The following is a 20,340-nucleotide window of genomic DNA, read 5'->3' as shown; positions in this document are numbered from 1 at the left end:
TATGTCAGTTGTCTGGGACGCAAGCTAACTCTGTTCTAAATCCATACTATACATAGATATAGTAATATTATAAATGTGAAAGTGTGTCTGTCTGTCTGTCTATCTTTCTGTCTGTCTGTCTGTCTGCTACCTTTTCACGGCCCAACAGTGTAACCGATTCTGACGAAATTTGGTACAGGGTTAGCTTACATCCCGGGGACGTAGGACGAAGTGTGGATTTAGATAGTAATTAGAATAGATTTTTATGTCATAAGGTAACAATATAGAATAAAGATGTAAGTTAGTAACTATTAGCTACTTTGTTCATTGAAAACTGTTAATCGACAGTGATTCACTTTACTTAGTCAGTTGCTATCAATGCTCATGACACAATGGCGGCTCCGACACTGACAAATTACGACGTAATTCATCCATTGATGTAATGTGTTGATAAAATTAAGAGGACTATTCATAAATTTTATGTCATAAGGTAACAATATAGAATACAGATGTAAGTTAGTAACTATTAGCTACATTGTTCATTGAAAACTGTTAATCGACAGTTAGGGATTCGGGGAACTCCATTAGATTGGTTCACTGATTACTTAAATGACAGAAGCCAAACAGTGAAAGTTGAGGGTATCAGCAGCAAAAGCAACAAAATAACGCACGGGATTCCTCAGGGCAGTACTCTAGGTCCAACGCTATTCCTAGCTTATCTAAACAATATATGTAAACTAGAAATCAATAACGGTCACGTATTTGCTTTTGCGGATGACACCGCCATCCTATTTCATGGTTCGACGTGGGAAGAAACATTTAGAACGGCTGAGGAAGGGGTGCGCAAAATAACCCACAATCTAGAAACAAATCTGCTAACTGTCAATGCATCAAAAACGAATTATACCTGCTTTAGTATTACACGAGCGTCACAACCCCCGCTTAATTTTGAGCTTAAGTTGCATACCTATCCCTGCAATACAGCAGTAAATAGACTACACTCTTGCACTTGTGAAACCCTGGAAAAAGCATCATATATAAAATACTTAGGTTTGATTATAGATGAGAATTTAAATTGGCAACCACAGATATCAGCGGTGGCCAAACGAATAAGGCGTTTAATACATGTATTTAAGAACCTACGGGACATAGTTGACACAGATCTACTGTATAACGTCTATACCGCTCTTGTTCAGTCCATTCTAACATACTGTATCCCAGCATGGGGAGGAGCTGCCACAAATCATATGATAGAAATAGAACGGGCACAGAGAGCCATCATAAAAGTTATGCTTCGGAAACCGCGTAGATTTCCAACTGAACTGTTATTCAAGGAATCACAACTACTGACTGTTCGACAATTGTATATCATGCATACCATTCTACGATATCATGCGAGCAACCCCTCTCCTATGTCACCGGAACATAAAAAAAGGAGAAAGACTCACATTGCTTTGCCTAGGACCAAAACCAATTTTGCCAGACGACAGTTCAACTATTTAGGGCCGTACTTGTATAGGTGTATTAACAAAAAAGTTAAAATCACCCATTTAAATAAACATGGTCTTAAAAAATGCCTAAAAAACTACCTAACTAAATATAATTACGAGGAAACAGAAAAACTACTAAATACATACATTGCGCAAAATATAATCTGATCAAAATCATAGACATATACGCCCACACATACACACACACACACACACACACACACACACATACACACACACACACACACACACACTCACACACACACACACACACACACACACACACACACACACACACACACACACACACACACACACACACACACATCAACCTTTACATAACAATTTATATTTGTATTTTTAACGTATAATTAGATTTATTTCAATTAATTATAAACATTGTATGGGAAGGCACTGGCCCCTATAATACGGGCTGTCCTAGTTTAGGGGCCAGGACTCCATGAAATGCGTATATCTAAATTTGTGAAATAAATTTTCATTTCATTTCATTTCATTTCATTTCATTCACTTTACTTAGTCAGTTGCTATCAATGCTCATGACACAATGGCGGCTCCGACACTGACAAATTACGACGTAATTCATCCATTGATGTAATGTGTTGATAAAATTAAGAGGACTATTAATAAATTTTATGACAGTTTTTTATCTACACTTCAAGATTTTCTAAATAATTTTTAATCGTAGCGGTCAATGGCACTTTTAAAGTATAATAAGAGTTTCCTTGAGGGATAAGATCCGAAATGAGGAGATCCGCAGGAGAACCAAGGTCACTGACATAGCCCAAACTATTAGCAAGCTGAAGTGGCAGTGGGCAGGCCATGCCTGTCGTAGAGGCGATGGCCGTTGGAGCCGGAAAGTCCTCGAGTGGAGACCGCGTAGTGTGGGACGCCCTCCAGCACGATGGACCGATGATATTAAGCGGCTGACGGGAAGTGGCTGGATGAGGAAGGCTGAGGACCGGGTGTGATGGCGCTTTTTAGGGAAGGCCTATGTCCAGCAGTGGACATCCACAGGCTGATGATGATGATGATAATAAGTATAATAAATAAATACTATTTTAATAACAAATTGTAACGATCTCCATTTTTGAAATAATATAACTTAATCTCCTAATATTACCTAGTGTTTCTATAAATAACGTACAACTATAATTACTGATAGATAGTAGACGGAATGACTACCGCCAAGTTACTTGCTGGTTCTTCTCAGTAGAAAAGGCATTCCGAATGAGTGATAGATGTTTTTGACGATTCAAAAGTATTTGTTAAAAGTGTAATTGACTAAAAATATTTTGTTTTTTTTTGACACACATCATGTAAACCTTAGTGGTTTGTCGCTGTGTTGTCAAAAGCAGACCTGCTAAACATTTCTTGTATTGATAATTTCAAAAAAACTACGTTTGTAACAAGTGTAAATTAAAAATTTATAACACCCCGACAAGTGAAGGTCACAGTAACTAGAAAAGAGCTGATAACTTTCAAACGGCTGAACCGATTTTTTTGAATTATAGCTAAGAACACTCTCGATCAAGCCACCTTTCAAACAAAACAAACTAAATTAAAATCGGTTCATTAGTTTAGGAGCTACGATGCCACAGACAGATACACAGATACACACGTCAAACTTACCCCTCTTTTTGGGTCGGGGGTTAATAAATATAAAGTAAGTTATACCTAAACATAGGACCAAGGTCTTTTATTTCGGTATTAATCGCGCTATCATTAATTTTCCCCCAAAAAATTGTCTAATGGATATTTTTCAATTACGATAACTTCTGTAGAATATTTTAAGGTGCGCAAAATTACCTGAAGATGTTATTTTATGATAACAGTAAGCCTAAGGGGTGTTAACACTTTGATCTTTAAGCAGCTCCTATATTAAAATTATTACCTCTACTCAAAGGTTTGGGGTAAGATGATCGCATACCACAAAACAAAAGCCTCAAAAAGCATTTCGCTAAACTAAAAATGTGTTCATCTGCGCGGATTTATGTTGTTAACCCCCGACCCAAAAAGAGTGGTTTTATATGTTTGACGTGTGTATCTGTCTGTGGCATCGTAGCTCCTAAACTAATGAACCGATTTTTATTAAGTTTTTTTGTTTGAAAGGTGACTTGATCGTGAGTGTTCTTAGCTATAGTCCAAGAAAATCGGTTTAGTCGTTTGAAAGTTATCAGCTCTTTTCTAGTTACTGTAACCTTCACTTGTCGGGGGTTTTATAAATTTATAATTTTCACTTGTTAAGCATCTTGTTATGTACCTTGTTATGTATGAAAGAGATAGTGGTTTCGTAGAGCGTGGTCTCTGTCATTGAGACTGACAAAACGTCACATAGGAATGAATGACAGAGACAACGCTCTACGAAGCCGAAAGCTCTTTCTAAAAGTCCATATACAATATTTCTTGCAGGCTGCTGTAATGAATGTGTCTTTTTATATTGTACAGTAAAATATAATTATTTTATTCCATTGCTCCATTGCGATGTGTTTTAATGAGAAACCAGCGAACTAAAACACTTTAGCATTTATAGTATACGAGATAAAGCTCGCGTTTTCATCCACTAAGATTAAGATTTTTTAAATCACGTGGACACTCTTCGATTTTCCGGGATTAAAGGAACCCCCATGCAAACTATCCCTGTATCTAAACGTCAAAATCGGTTGAATAGATGAGCCTGAAAAGCTAGCAGACAGACAGACAAACTTATTCGCATTTATAATATTCTAACGGTTATTTTTCAATAATTATAACTTCTGTATAATATTTCAGGTGAGTAAAATTACTTGAAGATGTTATTTTATGATGACAGTAAGCCTTAGAGGCGTTAACACCTCTTTGAACTTTAAGCAGCTCTTACCTATTAAAATTATTGCTCAAAGGTTGGGGTAAGGTGATCGCATACCACAACATGGTCTGTAAAAGCCGCAAAGGCACGTGCACGAATTTTTCAAAAATGCTGCAAAGGCGAAACGCACTTCCCATAACTGCCACATAGCGCATATTATCCCAAAACTAAAAATGCGACTAGGTCCGCACGGATTTTGGTTTTTAGAAATCCTATGGGAAGTCTTTAATTATATACATGCAGAAAATCACGTCGATTTGTTGATCCGTTGCGATGTAATTGAAGGACAAACCAACAAACAAACCCACTCTCGAATTTATATTAGTAGAATAAGTTAAAAAGCCACATTTCACGATGCCGTTATTGCTTTAAAAAGTCATAAAAAGAAAAACACAGTGTTTAAGTTTTAAAAGGAAAATGTAATTTTGCTTATTTCTTTTGGGACTGTTTAGAAAACAACTTTGAATCAAAATGAAAGTGTACACTTTTTCAATTAGATATTGTACGGGATTGAATATCTTGTACTTTATACTGATCGAAGATTACGGCTCTACCGATGCGACTGAATTCACTCGCATTTTAAATGCTGAAGAGGCCAAGCAAAAATGTGAGAAGGATAGATTTATTAACTGTAGTGTATCAACAACTTTACCTAAGTTCAATACTAAAACCCGAATACTCCTCTTAATAAACGCTGAAAAAATATGCTTTTCTGGCTTGTTATATTTTAATTTACAATAGTCACTATTTTGGATATAACATCGTCCCACTATTTTGGATGTAACATCCTCAGGTCGATTTTTTTCATATAAAATGTAGCCTATGTCACCCGGACCATAATTACGAATCGATTGACACCTCATTCATCGAAATCGGCTCAGTAGTTTAGGCGCTACGGGAGAACACACATAAATACAAAACTACATATATACATACATAGACTTCTAAAATCATAACTCTTCCTTTTAGCTTTGCCGTAGTCGGGTAATAAGAAAGAAAAGAAGAAGAAAGAAAGAAAGAAAAACTGTTTATTTGGTACCAACAATAACTTAAAATAAATAAATAAAATATAACATGGGACGCGTGGTGTGTGGTGCCAAAATGGACTCCACTCAGCATTTGCTGCGCCTGTGTCGGGAACGCAGGCACAGCGCTGGTCTTCCGTGAAGCCAGAAGTTTCGGACGGTATGTAATAAGAGGTAGCATTAAAGCTATGTTTGGCCGCCAAGGGATCAAACACAGTACTTTCCTGACTGGAATGCGAGTAGCTTCCTCAGGGTGTATGATGTGTTGTGTTTATGCATGGGGCAGTAACAGATTATTATTTGTATCGGAGTCTTTTTCGACTGACATATGCGGCCTGGAGCTTAAGAAGGCTCTCTTCGTCACTTACTCCATACAATCGTAGTCCCAATTTCATTTGAATATTAAGCAACCGAAGTCCAAAAAAGTTTCTACAAAATTCCATTGAATATGATTGGTTAGTATTTCAATGAGAGACGAACCACTTTTGTATAGAGAGAGTGACGGAGAGACCCCTCTTAAGGTTGTATATGCGTCTCTTTAGAATATGGGTTGTGAATTTTTTTGGCTTTTCCGGCTCTAACGGCTTTTGATGCCGTGTATGCGATCGCCTTAAAATTATGTCTCAAAGGTTAAATTTCTGATAAATTAACAAGTAATCGTTGTTTTAACAGAAAGGTTCATTTTGTATTCACAAAGAGCGATGAAACGGGATTCCGGTGGAGGGGATATGAAGTGAAGGGAGGGGGGGGGGGGAGGTATTTTGGTTATTCGTGAATTGTCTTATTATACCTACCTAAGTACTAGATGATTTTGGCTTTTTTAAATACCTTCTGACGACCTCCCTGTTGCAATCACACTAATATTATAAAGGCGAAAGTTTGTATGTATGTGTGTGTGTGTGTGTGTGTGTGTGTGTGTGTGTGTGTGTGTGTGTGTGTGTGTGTGTGTGTGTGTGTGTGTGTGTGTGTATGTTTGTTACTCCTTCACGCTAAAACTACTGGACGGATTGGGCTGAAATTTAGAATGGAGATAGATTATACTCTGGATTAGCACATAGGCTACTTTTTATCCCGGAAAATCAAAGAGTTCCCACGGGATTTTTAAAAACTACATCCACGCGAACGAAGTCGCGGGCATCAGCTAGTAGCTTATAAGTGGGAGGTCCCAGCTTCGATTCCCGGTAGGAGCAATTTGGGAATTTCATCATCATCATCAGCCTGTGGACTCCACTGTTGGACATAGGCCTTCCCTATAGAGCGCCACCACACCCGGTCCTCAGCCTTCCTCATCCAGCCACTTCCCGCCAGCCGCTTTATATCGTCGGTCCATCGTGCTGAAGAGCGTCTCACACTACGCGGTCTCCACTCAAGGACTTTCCGACTCCAACGGCCATCGCCTCTACGACAGGCATGGCCTACCCACTGCCACTTCAGCTTGCTAATAGTTTGGGCTATGTCAGTGACCTTGGTTCTCCTGCGGATCTCCTCATTTCGGATCTTATCCCTCAGGGAAACTCCTAACATAGCCCTCACCATAGCTCGCTGAGCAACTTTGAATTTGTGAACAAGCTTATTAAAATTTGGGAATTTATTATTTCTAAATTGTCTCTGGTCTGGTCTGGTGGTAGGCTTCGGCCGTGGCTAATTACCACCCTATCGGCAAAGCCGTGCCGCAAAGCGATTTAGCGGTGCGATACCGCGTAGAACCAATCAGGATATGGGTTTAATGAAACTGCCATACCTACTCCTTCCAGGTTAGCCCGCTTCCATCTTAGACTGCATCATCACTTACCACCAGATGAGATTGCAGTCAAGGGCTAACTTGTATCTGAATAAAATTAAGAAATAAATAACTTACTTTTTAGTGTTCGTGATTTTTGAAGTAGGTTTTTATTTTTTTCCTAATTTTTTTTTCATTTCACAATTTTTAGTGGCCCCACTGTATTAAAATATGCTATGCCTGGTTAAAGACCAACTATTTACTAAGCTATTACACTGATCGCGAGCAATTTACTCTTATCCATTGAGGAGTTCTGACCTTCCATCTCCGACGATATTCATCAGATCTTTACCAAACTAAAATGGGACCACATCAGAAGTATGGCCTACTAAACGATAAAAAATTATCAAAATTAATATTTGGCGGAGAAATAGGCGAATTAAGCCTCAATAGCTCAACGGTTATAGGAGTGGACTGAATTCCGAAAGGTCGGCGGTTCAAACCCCAGCCGTTGTACTATTGTCGTACCCACTCCTGGCACAAGCTTTACACTTAGTTGGAGGGGAAAGGGGAATATTAGTCATGATTAAAATGGCTAATATTCTTTTAAAAAAAAAAAAATCACGAAACAAACATACAAAAAAAACACATACAGTTGAATTGAGAACCTCCTTCTTTTTTGAAGTCGGTTAAAAGAAGCAACTTACGTTCGTTCTTCGGCGCGGGAGGTTTCCGTGTCGCCCAGTTGGTTCTGATCGACCTGGAACCCAGCCACTGGCCATTCATCGCCGTGATAGCCGACTCCGCTTCCTGTAACAATGGATACTTGAATAAAAACCGGCCAAGGGCGAGTCAATTCGCACACCAAGGGTTCCGTACCATCGCTCGTACAAGAAACAACTTTTTAGGGTTCCGTACCTCAAAAGGGATAACGGAACCCTTATAGGATCACTTTGTTGTCTGTCTGTCTGTCTGTCTGTCTGTCTGTCTGTTAGTCCGTCCGTCGTATTTCTCAAGAAAAACTATAGGGTACTTCCCGTTGAACTAGCATCATGTTTGGCAGGTTGGTAGGTCTTATAGCACAAGTACAGGAATAAATCTGAAAACCTTGTTTTTGATTTATCGTGAAAAATGTTGGATAAAATTCCCAAGTCCGTACTTGGGAATTTTTTCGTCCCTCAGTGCCCGAGTCTGACTCGCACTTGGCCGGTTTTTTCTTCGTATTAAGTATTTTAAAATCGTGAGAGATCAGCCATGTGGGTAGATCGATAATAATTAATTATTAAAATCAATTAAGTCCGAGAATTACGATCCTCATTTGCAAATTGCGAACGGTATACGAGTGAAGCATAGACTCATTAATAAACTGACTGATTATCCATAGCTTTATCATGATCATCATCATCACCCCTTCACCGGCTCACTACAGACCACGGGTCTAAGCTCAGTATGAGATCTTCACCTTTCTACCATCATACTGGACCGGATCGTCAAGGTGTGCATCCGTACGTAGTTGAAATTCCTCGGACACGTACGAAGCGATTTGCTTCCTCGTTTCTAATCCGAACCGCTAGGATATGGAACGCCCTTCCGGCATCAGTCCCTTCCACTTTTAATATGGGTGCCTTCAAGTCAAGAGTGAATAGGCAACTTCTAGGCAAGCGCACTCCATCTTAGGTTGCACCATCACTTACTAGCAGGTCTGATTGCAGCCAAGCGCTAGTCTATAAATTAAAAAAAAAGAGAAGGGTTTTCCCATACTCCACACTGGCCAAATGTAAATTTTCAGACTTCACACACATTTGAGAACTGTAGGCATGTAGATTTCCCCACGATGTTTTCCTTCACCGTTAGAGCAAGTGATATTTTTAACCCCAGACCCAAAAAGAGGGTGTTATAAGTTTGACGTGTGTATCTGTGTATCTGTCTGTGGCAACGTAGCGCCTAAACTAATGAACCGATTTTAATTTAGTTTTTTTTGTTTGAAAGGTGACTTGATCGAGAGTGTTCTTAGCTATAATTCAAGAAAATCGGTTCAGCCGTTTGAAAGTTATCAGCTCTTTTCTAGTTACTGTAACCTTCACTTGTCGGGGGTGTTATAAATTTTTAATTTACACTTGTTAATTGCTTAAACGCACATACCTAACCTAGAAAAGACAGAAGCAAGAGTCCGGAATTGAACCGTGGACCTCCGGATAAACTTATCCAGTAAGTATTTGAAGGATTATTTAGTTTCAAGTGAGCTTTATTTTGAGGAATCAAATAGTCTACTTTATCGGTGGAGGAAAACATCGTGAGGAAACCTGCATACCTGAGAGTTCTCCATATCAGCACTAATTGGCCTGCGTTGTCTACAGCTAAACCTATAAACCCTTCTCATTCTACGGGGAGACCCGTGTTCAGTAGTGGGCCAGCAATGGGTTGATCATGTTGTTGATACTCACCGATTTCTTTAAAAACGAGACAAATCCATATCCTTTGGATTTTAGGGTCTGTGGGTCCCGTACCACTCGGCAATCGCTGAAACAAGAGAAAATCCATTCGTTAATGACATCAAACTTCAAAATCAAAGTCATTTATTCAAATTGGGTACTCTTGTACACTTTCTGATTATCAAACGATGATGAAGTTGTGATAATTGATTACGTTGGCTTAAAACTTAAGCTAAGAGGGTTCCGAACGCGCCCAAGTCTGAGAAGAGCCCACAACAAACACAGCCTTAAGTACTCTTCTTTTATTACTAGCTGATGCCCGCGACTTCGTTCGCGTGGATATAGGTTTTTAAAAATCGCATAGTCTAGCTGTCTGCATGTCGAAATTCAGTTCGAACCGTCAAGTAGTTTGATCAGCCAGTCAGCTTAAATTCCTTTTATTAACCCTGACCCAAAAAGAGGGGTGTTATAAGTTTGACGTGTGTATCTGTGGATCTGTCTGTGGCATCGTAGCTCCTAAACTAATGAACCGATTTTAATTTAGTTTTTTTTTTGTTTGAAAGGTGGCTTGATCGAAAGTGTTCTTATAGCTTACAAGAAAATCTTTCTTACAAGAAAATCGGTTCAGCCGTTTGAAAGTTATCAGCTCTTTTCTAGTTACTAATTTATATATTTAGATTAGACTATAGCTGATGCCCGGGACTTCGTCCGCGTGCATTTTAGTTTTTACAAATCCCATGAGAACTCTTTGATTTTGCGGGATAAAAAGTACCCTATTTTACTCACAAAGTCTTTAACTATATGTCGGCGGTACCGACTTTTAGCTGTCAACACTTTGCTCACTAAGCATTACGTCATCTCCCCACTATCGTCGTTGGACTATAAAAACAGACACGCTGTGCGTAGCGAGGCATTATTCGCCCGGTTGTTGCCGAGAACACTTCTCAGTAGGAATAGTCTGTCGTTCTGTAGGTTTTAGAGTAGTGGTTACCTAAAGTGGTACTGTTGGTTAAACGAGTTGTTATTGTGGTGGTTAGGTTAGATGGTTGGTTTGGGACCGGTGTAAGAGGTGGAGGAGCCGGTCTAGGTAGGTTAGGTTAGGTTTACCTAGTTACGCTGGTAGTTGTGACATGCAGTAAACGGAAGTATTGTTCTTAACACGTCTGAAGATCGCCTAGTGATCGAAGCAGACCCTAAGGATCTTCACCTGCCTTCATCAATTCTTAAACAATCCTCGGCTCGATCCGACATATACTTACATATCTAAAAATTCACATCGAACCGTTGCTGTGGTCGCGACGTGATTGAAGGACAAACCAATGAACCAACGAACATACACACTTTCGCATTTATAATATAGTTAGTGACGTCATAGCTACGCATATTTTCAAAATTTACCCCAAAATTGAAGCGCTTTCGAAACTTCTTATCAGTTAGCTATTATGGGATATCATAAAATTTAAGGGATCTCCAGATCCTGAAGTACATTAGGAAGGAACGAGACAGCTATATTGTTGGAGAGAGAAAAGGATAGGAGAAATGGTACAGAGATTTTGAGAAAATGGTTAAATCATCCCGTTTATTAACCTAACTAGCTGATGCCCGCAGCTTAGCCCGCGTGGATTGGTCAGATCCCTTGCAGCATCAGGATTGAGGAGTTGGACTCCAAATTTTTTATGAAACAATGTCGCAAAGTTCCTCTATCGATTAAAAAAGAAATGACGCAAATCGGTTCAGAAATCTCGGAGATTTTGGTGTACATAGGTAGACAAACACAACTCCTTTTTTGAAAGTCGGTTAAAAAAGTAGCCTATGTTACTCCCTGGTCAATTCTCTACTTGTCTGTGAAAATCCCGTCAAAATCGGTTCAGCCGTTCCCAAGATTAGCCTTTTCAAACAGACAGACAGACAGACAGACGGACAGACAGACAGACAGACAAAAAATTTAAAAACGTGTGATTCGGTTATAGTATCGTTCAAATAACCATATGACCTTAATATGCGGTAGTTATTTCGAAATTACAGACAGACACTCCAATTTTATTTATTAGTATAGATAATACCTTAGGGTGTATATTCAAAAACTCAAACTCAAAATCATTTCGTCAAAGTATTTACTAAATTGTACACTTTTTGATAGTCAGAATTGTTAGATTTGCAAGATGATATAGCGGTGATAATTAATTATGTAAACTTAAAACTAAAGCTACGAGGGTTCCAAACGCGCCCAGGTGTGAGAAGAGCCCACAACAAACTCAGCCGGTCATTATTTTTACTATCACCACTTCACGAAATGTGTGTCCGTCAGTTTATCCACCTCGGCCTAAGTGATAAATACTGAATTAACAAGTGTAGGTAAATTAAGAATTTATAACACCTCCGACAAGTGAAGGTTACAGTAACTAGAAAAGAGCTGATAACTTTCAAACGGCTGAACCGATTTTCTTGGATTATAGCTAAGAACACTCTCGATCAAGCCACCTTTCAAACAAAAAAAAAAACTAAATTAAAATCGGTTCATTAGTTTAGGAGCTACGATGCCACAGACAGATACACACGTCAAATTTATAACACCCCTCTTTTTGGGTCGGGAGTTAAAATATGATACAAGTACTGGAGGATGCCCGCGGCTTCACCAGCGTAGATTTGGTTTTTTTTTAATCCCGTAGGAACTCTTTGATTTTCCGGGATAAAAAGTAGCCTATGTCCTTCCCCGGGATATATCCCAAGTCTGTACCCATTAAAATCGGTTCAGCGGTTGGGCCGTGAAAACGTAGCAGACAGACAGACAGACAGACACACTTTCACATTATTATAATATTAGTATGGATATTGCGCCATATTTCAGAATAAATTAAATACGTGACATGTCAAATACGTTTTATTAAACCGATGTTGGCTTGAATGCTTTGTTCCCACAAGACAAGGGAATAAATAACTTTTTTACATAATATGACCGTCACATGCTTTTGAATTATTTATTTATGATTTAATAGCTGATGCCCGCGACTTCGTCCGCGTGGATTTAGGTTTTTAAGGATCCCGTGGGAACTGTTTGATTTTCCGGGATAAAAGTTACCTATGTCAATCACAGGGACGCAAGCTACCTCGGTACCTTTCATACAAATCAGTTAAGCGGATGTGTTTTTGGGAATCCCGTGGGAACTCTTTGATTTTCCGGGATAAAAAGTACCCTATGTCCGTCCCTGGGATATAAGCTAACACTGTACCCGTTAGAATCGGTTAAACTGTTGCGCGTGAAAAGGTAGCAGACAGACAGACACACTTTCGCATTTATAATATTAAGGATTGGTTTAAAAAACTTTTACCTAAAAACAGTTTTAACTTTCAACTTATTAATGAAATAAATACGTTCTATATTGGCCAAGAACAAAGCTGAAACTTGTCGACATGAATTTAGGCTAACATCTCACTAAGGGAAGAAGTTTTTGGCTTCAAGACAACTTTTCTTGTTCGAGGTGTGGCCTTATTCATAGCGGGGGAAAGGTTTTTACGATACATTTTCAGGGTTCTTAAGACCCTAAGGAACTTTTATACTAAGCCTTTGTTGTCAGTCCGTCTATCTGTTTGCGGGCTGTACCGAACTGTAATAAGTAGAGAGTTGAAATTTTCACAAAGTGTGTATATCTTTTGTCGCTATAACAACAAAATAATAAAAAATCAAGGTGAAAAATTTCAAAATGGCTGCCATTCAAATTTAAAATAAATAAAAATACATAGTGTTATTATTTAAAGAAAAATTGCGTCTGTGATGTTAGCTGAGCGATCATGTCTGCGTAAGTGATTCATCGCCAATTTATATATTCTTCGAGTTTGCTAGGGCCTTAAGATGGCATTAAAAGCGTTTTCATAAGCGGTCACGACTCGCTCGCACTGGCACCACATGTCATTGGCAAGGTGCCAGACTTCACATCTCTAGTTCTGTTTATTGTCTGGCAGTCGCCTCCGTGGTCTCATCTCAAGTTACGTTGACTCCAGGGCTCCACAACCTCATAGTTTTTAGGGTTCCGTAAAAAGGAAAAACGGAACCCTAATAGGATCACTTGGTTGTCTGTCCGTCTGTCGTGTCTGTCAAGAAAACCTATAGGGTGCTTCCCGTTGACCTAGAATAATGAAAGGCACGTAGGTAGGTCTTATAGCACAAGTACCTACAAGAAAAAAACCGAAAACTGAGAATTTGTGATTACATCACACAAAAAAAAATTTAATGTGTTCGCGAAAAATATAATTTACTAAATCACATATAGATGGCGCAGTCCGTTATTAACTTGCAGTGCTCTACATAAAAGTGTTAGATACCTTGTATGACGGAACTTGTTACGTACGGAACCCTTAGTGTGCGAGCCTGACTCGCACTTGGCCGGTTTTTTTATTCCGATACAAGTAAGCCCTTGACTGTTATCTCACCCGGTGGTAAGTGACGATCAGCGTTGTCAGACGTCCCGATTTTTAGGTGACACCTATTATGATCTAGACATCCGCTAAGAAAGGATTTTCGAAAATTCAGTCTCTAACGAGGTAACCTCGGAGTTTTGAAATTTGTATAAGTCTGTAAAATTGGTATAATTATTTAGTTATTTTTATTATTTAGTTAATTAATATTGTTATTTAGACTTCGTCTGCGTGGATATCGGTTTTTATAAAAATCCCGTGGGAACTCTTTGTTTTTCCGGGATATATTCAAAATTTATGTATATATTTTGTTTAACTACCATTAGAAAATGAAAGTAGGTTTTATGAATTGTAAACTTATTTTAGAAATAAGAACTTAGTATGTTTAAAATATAAGAAAACAGTAACAGTATAAAAATTGTAAAATTGTAACATTAGAATAATGTAACTAGTTAATTTTAATTTTTTATCTTGCTTATTCTTTTTAAATATAATAATATGTATCTTTCATACTGCATTGAACTAGAAAAATCGTTAGTTAGCATAATATCCTCTTTGTAACTCTTTGTGGTATTTGTACGGAATTTGCATGTAGTGTTTACTTTTAAATGACTTAACATAGTTGAGCATGATAGAAAAACCAATGTATTTATTATAGTTATTAAGTTTATGTTAAATCGCTAGTAAACCTTTAAATAAAAAAAAAAAAAAGTTGCCTATGTCAATTTCCGGGATGCAAGCTACCTTCTGCACCAAATTTAATTTTCCGGGATAAAAAGTAGAATATGTCCGTCCCCGGGATGTAATCTAACTCTGTACTTACTTTTCTTTAAAATCGGTTCAGAGGTTAAGTCGTGAAAACGTATCAGACAGCTGTACAGACAGACAGACAGACACTCTTTCGCATTTATAATATTATAGTAAGTTAGTATGGAATATGGATTTAAAAGTACCTATGTATGTTTGTACTTACGATATTTCTCCAAAAGGTGCGAACGCGTCCCGGAGGTTTTGCGTTTCGATTTCAGGACTGAGGTCGCCGACGAAAATGTGATAGTGTTCTGTAACAAACAGACAATTATACTCATTAATCATTCTATAATGTTTGCCGAATAGTAGTAAAGTAGAATAGTGGTAAAGTCTTATTTTTATGTTAAACATGTGTAAATTAAAAATTTATCTCACCCCCGACAAGTGAAGGTTACAGTAACTAGAAAAGAGCTAATAACTTTCAAACGGCTGAACCGATTTTCTTGGATTATAACTAAGAACACTTTCGATCAAGTCACCTTTCAAACAAAAAAACTAAATTAAAATCGGTTCATTAGTTTAGGCGCTACGGTGCCACGACAGATACACAGATACACACGTCAAACTTATAACACCCCTCTTTTTGGGTCGGGGGTTAAAAATTGGTAAATTTGGGAGGTACTACCCTAAAAAGACCTTAAAGTCATAATATACTCATGAGACAGTTTCCCTGTATCTCCTATGGTTTTGGAATTCCCCATACTATCCCAGTTCAAAAAAACTTAAAAAAAAATTAATGAATTCATTTCATTTCATTCAAACCGTTTACCAGCTCTTAGCCTATACTATTGGACCGGATGGGGGTGTATTATGAAATATTATGTGTAGTAAAATGTGGATGCGAACCAAAATTGATTTGATTCATAACGATAAAGTGATTCTTAGAGTGGTTCAAATTTACAGACTAGGTATTTTCAGAGGCAATTTAAAAAAAAAAATAGCGAGCAAACGAGCAGGCGGGTCACCTGATGTTAAGTGATTACCGCCACCCATGAACATTTGCAGCACCATATCTCTGAAATCGGTTGAAATCTCTTTTTTCACGACTGTCCAAAAAAAGTAGAGGTTCATGTACATAGGTAGAGATTGTTCCAAGCAATAAGGCCGCCTTTGCACACAATTGTTTTTTCTGTTTTCTTCTTCCTGTGTTGTGATCCCTTACATGTGTTTTTGTGTGCAATAAAGTGTTTCTATCTATCTATCTAGGTAGGTATGTACATAAGTTTCTTTCTTGACCAAACCTCTTTTTAGAGTTTTAAGAAAGGATAGAATAGAAATATTTTTTACTAGTTGATCCCCACGACTTCGTTCGCGTGGATTTAGGTTAGGAACATTTAGATTTTTCGGCAAAAAAACAAGCCTATGTTGCTCTCCAGTACTATAATTATACCCATGCAAAAAATCACGCCGATCCGTCGCTCCGTTGCGACGTGATTAAAGGACAAATAAACAAACAAACACAAACAAACCAATAAACAAAAATTATGGGTAGTGATTTGAATATTATATAATACTAGAGGATGCCCGCGACTTCGTCTGCATGGATTTAGATTTTTATAGAACCCGTGGGAACTGTTTGATTTTCCGGGATAAAAAGTAGCCTATGTCCTTCCCAGGGGTATAAGCTAACTCTGTACCAAATTTCGTCAGAATCGGTTAAACTGTTGGGCCGTGAAAAGGTAGCAGACAGACAGACAGACAGACACACTTTCGCGTTTATAATATTACTATGGATTATAATATTTGAATATGATAGGAATAATTGCCCCGGATCGAACCCCGCACCCTCCGAATAGGAGGCGGAAGTTTTAACCACCAAAAAACCGTTGAAGTAATGGAAAATGTTTAAAAAAGCCTAAAGAAACATATTTTTCTCGTCGATTAACCGTTAATTATAGTAAAGGAGGCAAAGTCCAATTAATCGCGTTCATTGCACGGCCGGGGAATCAAACCCATCTATTACTCTGAACACGGTACGTTATAGACCAAGAGACGTCGACTAACCAAGCCGAACCACAGATTTTATAAAGTTAAAAATAACTGGTCAAGTGCGAGTCAGACTCGCGCACTCAGGGTTCCGTACTCGGGTATTTTTTCCAACGTTTTGCACGATAAATCAAAAACTATTATGCATAAAAATAAATAAAAATCTGTTTTAGAATGTACAGGTAAAGCCCTTTCATATGATACCCCATTTGATATAGTTATCTTACTTTGAAAATTGAAACACATTAATTTTTTTTTTTAAATGATATAACCACAAAATCGCGGTTTTCAGATTTATTCCTGTAATTGTGCTATAAGACCTACCAACCTGCCAAATTTCATGATTCTAGTTCAACGGGAAGTACCCTATAGGTTTTCTTGACAGATACGACGGACAGGCAGACAACAAAGTGATCCTATAAGGGTTCCGTTTTTCCTTTTGAGGTACGGAACCGTAAAAACGGGTCAAGTGCGAGTCGGACTCGCACTGAAGGGTTCCGTGCCATTTCTTACCATGCCATGCCATGAATACCATGCAAGTAATAGCGAACTGCACCATTTAGATGTGATTTAGTAAATTTTTTTTTGTGAACACATTTAATTTTTTTTTGCCATAACCACAATTCACGACTTTCGGATTGTTTCCTTTACTTTACTGTGCTATAAGAGCTATGAACATCATACTGTGTTAATTTGTGTTTTTTTTTTCTTTTTGTTTGTTATAGGTCGTCTTGTGACTTATTGTCTGAAATAAAAATTATTATTTATTTATTTATTATTTAAAGCTAAAGTAACATCATAAAGTTTCTCTATCTAAAATGGATGTAACGATGACCTAAATGTTTTGAAGGCGATCTCTTACACTACGACGCCTTTAAGCTTAGATTTATTTATGGAAAAACATTACCAGGGTCGAATCTACACGGCCCGTCGCACTAAGTACATACTAGTATCTCCATACTGTGCAAACAATATTGACCTTTATTCCATTAAAAATAGAGTAGAAAACAGCGTCTTCATTTTCTACTAGGAAAATATTTTGTTGGAATTTTCCTTAGATGGCTCGAAATATAGCCTTGAATCACTGTAATGGATATAATACAAGCACGCTGGAAGAGGTGTGTCATAGTTACAGTTCTTTTTTGTGCCGATTCAAACAACAGACAACACATACTTTTGCATTTTGGTTCTTTGTTTGAAAATGAAAGAGTTCCCATGGGATTCCTAAAAACCCATCCGATTAACCGATTTGTATGAAAGGTACCGAGGTAGCTTGCGTCCCTGTTATTGACATAGGCAACTTTATATCCCAGAAAACCAAACAGTTCTCATGGGATCTTTAAAAACCTAAATCCACGCGGACGAAGTCGCGGGCATCCTCTAGTACAAAATATATAGTTATTCATAGTCATGTACCTTATAATGTAGGTACATTATACACATATGTACAATAGAACATGTCATACCCCGGGCGACATGTTGATAATTGTGTTTTGAGGTCAGGCCCAGAGTCGCGTGAATACATAATGCATTAAGAATTTACATACACGCGCGCGAGCCTAACGACCTGCCCCAGCTAAACTATACTGCCCTAGCTAAAACAACTAGCTGCGACTATCACACTGTTTTATACCGGCTAAAACTACTAGTTAAGACTACCACACTGTTTTATACCGGCTTAAACTACTAGCTATGACTACCACACTGTTTTATCCCAGCTAAAACTACTAGCTTTGACTACCACACTGTTTTATCCCGGCTAAAACTACTAGCTTTACTAAAATAAAATCGCAATACTATATCAATAAGATACTTATTGTTTTGTAATATTCTTTCTCATGTAAGTGAATTGTTAATTCTTAGTGAGAATAGTTTCTTTAACCGTAGCTTTGACTAACATACTGTTCTATCCCGGAAAATCAAACAGTTCCCATAGGATTTTTAAAAACCTATATCCACGCGAACAAAGTCGCGGGCATCCTGTAAACATTACACTCCTTTTCAGGGTAGTCGTGTCTGCCTAGTAGTACTGCCTGTAATTTCAGGTATTCTGCAAAATATTCGTACCTAAATCAATTTATTGCAAAATCAACTTTAGCAGCTTACAATAAAGTTGTAATTGGAAAATCAAGGTCAACTCCCATAGCTCCGAATTCAGTCAAACAATTTACGTACGGAATTGACAATTGGAGATTTCCCTGGGGGGGTGAAGTTTTTTGAATATGTATTACTAGCTGATGCTCGCGACTTCGTCCGCATGGATTTAGGTTTTGCGATATCCCGTGGGAACTCTTTAATTTAAAAAGTAGCCTATGTGCTAATCCAAGATATTACCTATCTCCATTCCAAATTTCAGCCAAATCCGTCCAGTAGTTTTTGCGTGAAGGAGTAACAAACACACACACACACATACACACAAACTGTCGCTTTTATAATATTAGATTGCTTTTTCTATATATAAATAAATAGAAAGAAAGAAAGAAAGAAAATTCATTTATTCATCTTGTTAGTAGGTTAGTAGTTTTTAATAATTACTTAATAATAATCGAAAAACTTCCTGCACCCACATGGCACAAGATGAAAAGGCCCCGGCTCAGCATTAATGCTGCAGGTTTTAAAAAAAAACCTGAGCGCTGGTATTCTGCCGGGACCAAGAGGTCAGGCAGGAATTCAATAGAGTTAAAATAAAATAAATAGTTAATGTACATAGTGAGTATAGTGTGTAAATAGTAATCTTGTAATAAATAAATCTTTATTATATTAACAAAAAAGTGTTTACAAACTTAAGTGTGAGGCCTGCCTCCTGATGAAGTGAAAACTGTGTTTCAGGAGGCAGTGTCCTTCCCATAATATAATTTAATAGCATAATATAACCACTTATAATAATTTAATTCAAAAATCCTGCTTCCAAAGCCACCATGATCCAAACTTCATAGTCGCTGATCGTTCCTCCCTGTGTTGGGGACAATACGCAGAGAAAATTTCACCTTTTATAAAATAACGATGGTTTGGCAAGCGCTGGCTCTTAGTCTAATTATATACTTTTTGACTGACGATTGAAAAATTTTGTATTAAGCTTATAGGTACCTATATATACAAAAGAATTATTAAAGACTAGCTGTGCCCGCGACTTCGTTCGCGTGGAATAGTGACTTTTCGGGCAGCGTGATTCTTTAAATTGACATAACTTTTTTATTTATGAACCGATTGACATGAAATAAACACTAAATGTTAAGTGAAGCTTACTACAATATATTAGTGAAAACTGTGTCTAAATCCAATAAGCCGTTTCTGATATTAGCGTGCACAAACACACAGACAAACAGACAAAAAAAAATTAATTACGATTTCGGGTTCGGCATCGATATAATAACAACCCCTGCTACTTTTTTTTTATATATTTCCATTGTACAGACACCACTTTTCTACAATTTTATTATATGTATATAGATAGATAGAAGATCTTTTTAAAGACCTTTTGTTTATAAAAGTCTCTAAATGGTCCCTGTTTTTCATTCCAAGCCATGAAAACTGAGAAATATAGCAATACTTTTGATTAAAAATTCCCTATTAACCATAGCAGAAGGTCTCTTTGTTTAGAAATGTCTTTATTACTGCA

General features: G+C 37.7%; 1 protein-coding gene across 1 annotated transcript in view; it reads right to left on the bottom strand.

Annotated features, from left to right (window-relative positions):
- The window catches only part of LOC123879338 (nucleolysin TIA-1), a 55,911-nt gene that overhangs the window by 9,936 nt on the left and 25,635 nt on the right, over positions 1-20,340 (bottom strand). The window contains exons 2-4 of the mRNA XM_045926985.1: positions 14,899-14,986; positions 9,525-9,600; positions 7,788-7,890 (exon numbers count right to left, since the gene is read on the bottom strand). Of these exons, the coding sequence (XP_045782941.1) occupies positions 7,788-7,890; positions 9,525-9,600; positions 14,899-14,986 (267 nt within the window). The remainder of the gene's footprint in view (positions 1-7,787; positions 7,891-9,524; positions 9,601-14,898; positions 14,987-20,340) is intronic.

Source organism: Maniola jurtina, chromosome 28 (genome assembly GCF_905333055.1).
Source record: "Maniola jurtina chromosome 28, ilManJurt1.1, whole genome shotgun sequence".
NCBI classification, from domain to species: domain Eukaryota; kingdom Metazoa; phylum Arthropoda; class Insecta; order Lepidoptera; family Nymphalidae; genus Maniola; species Maniola jurtina.
Note: the sequence above shows the minus strand (reverse complement) of the source record. Positions and strands in the feature narration are given on the sequence as shown.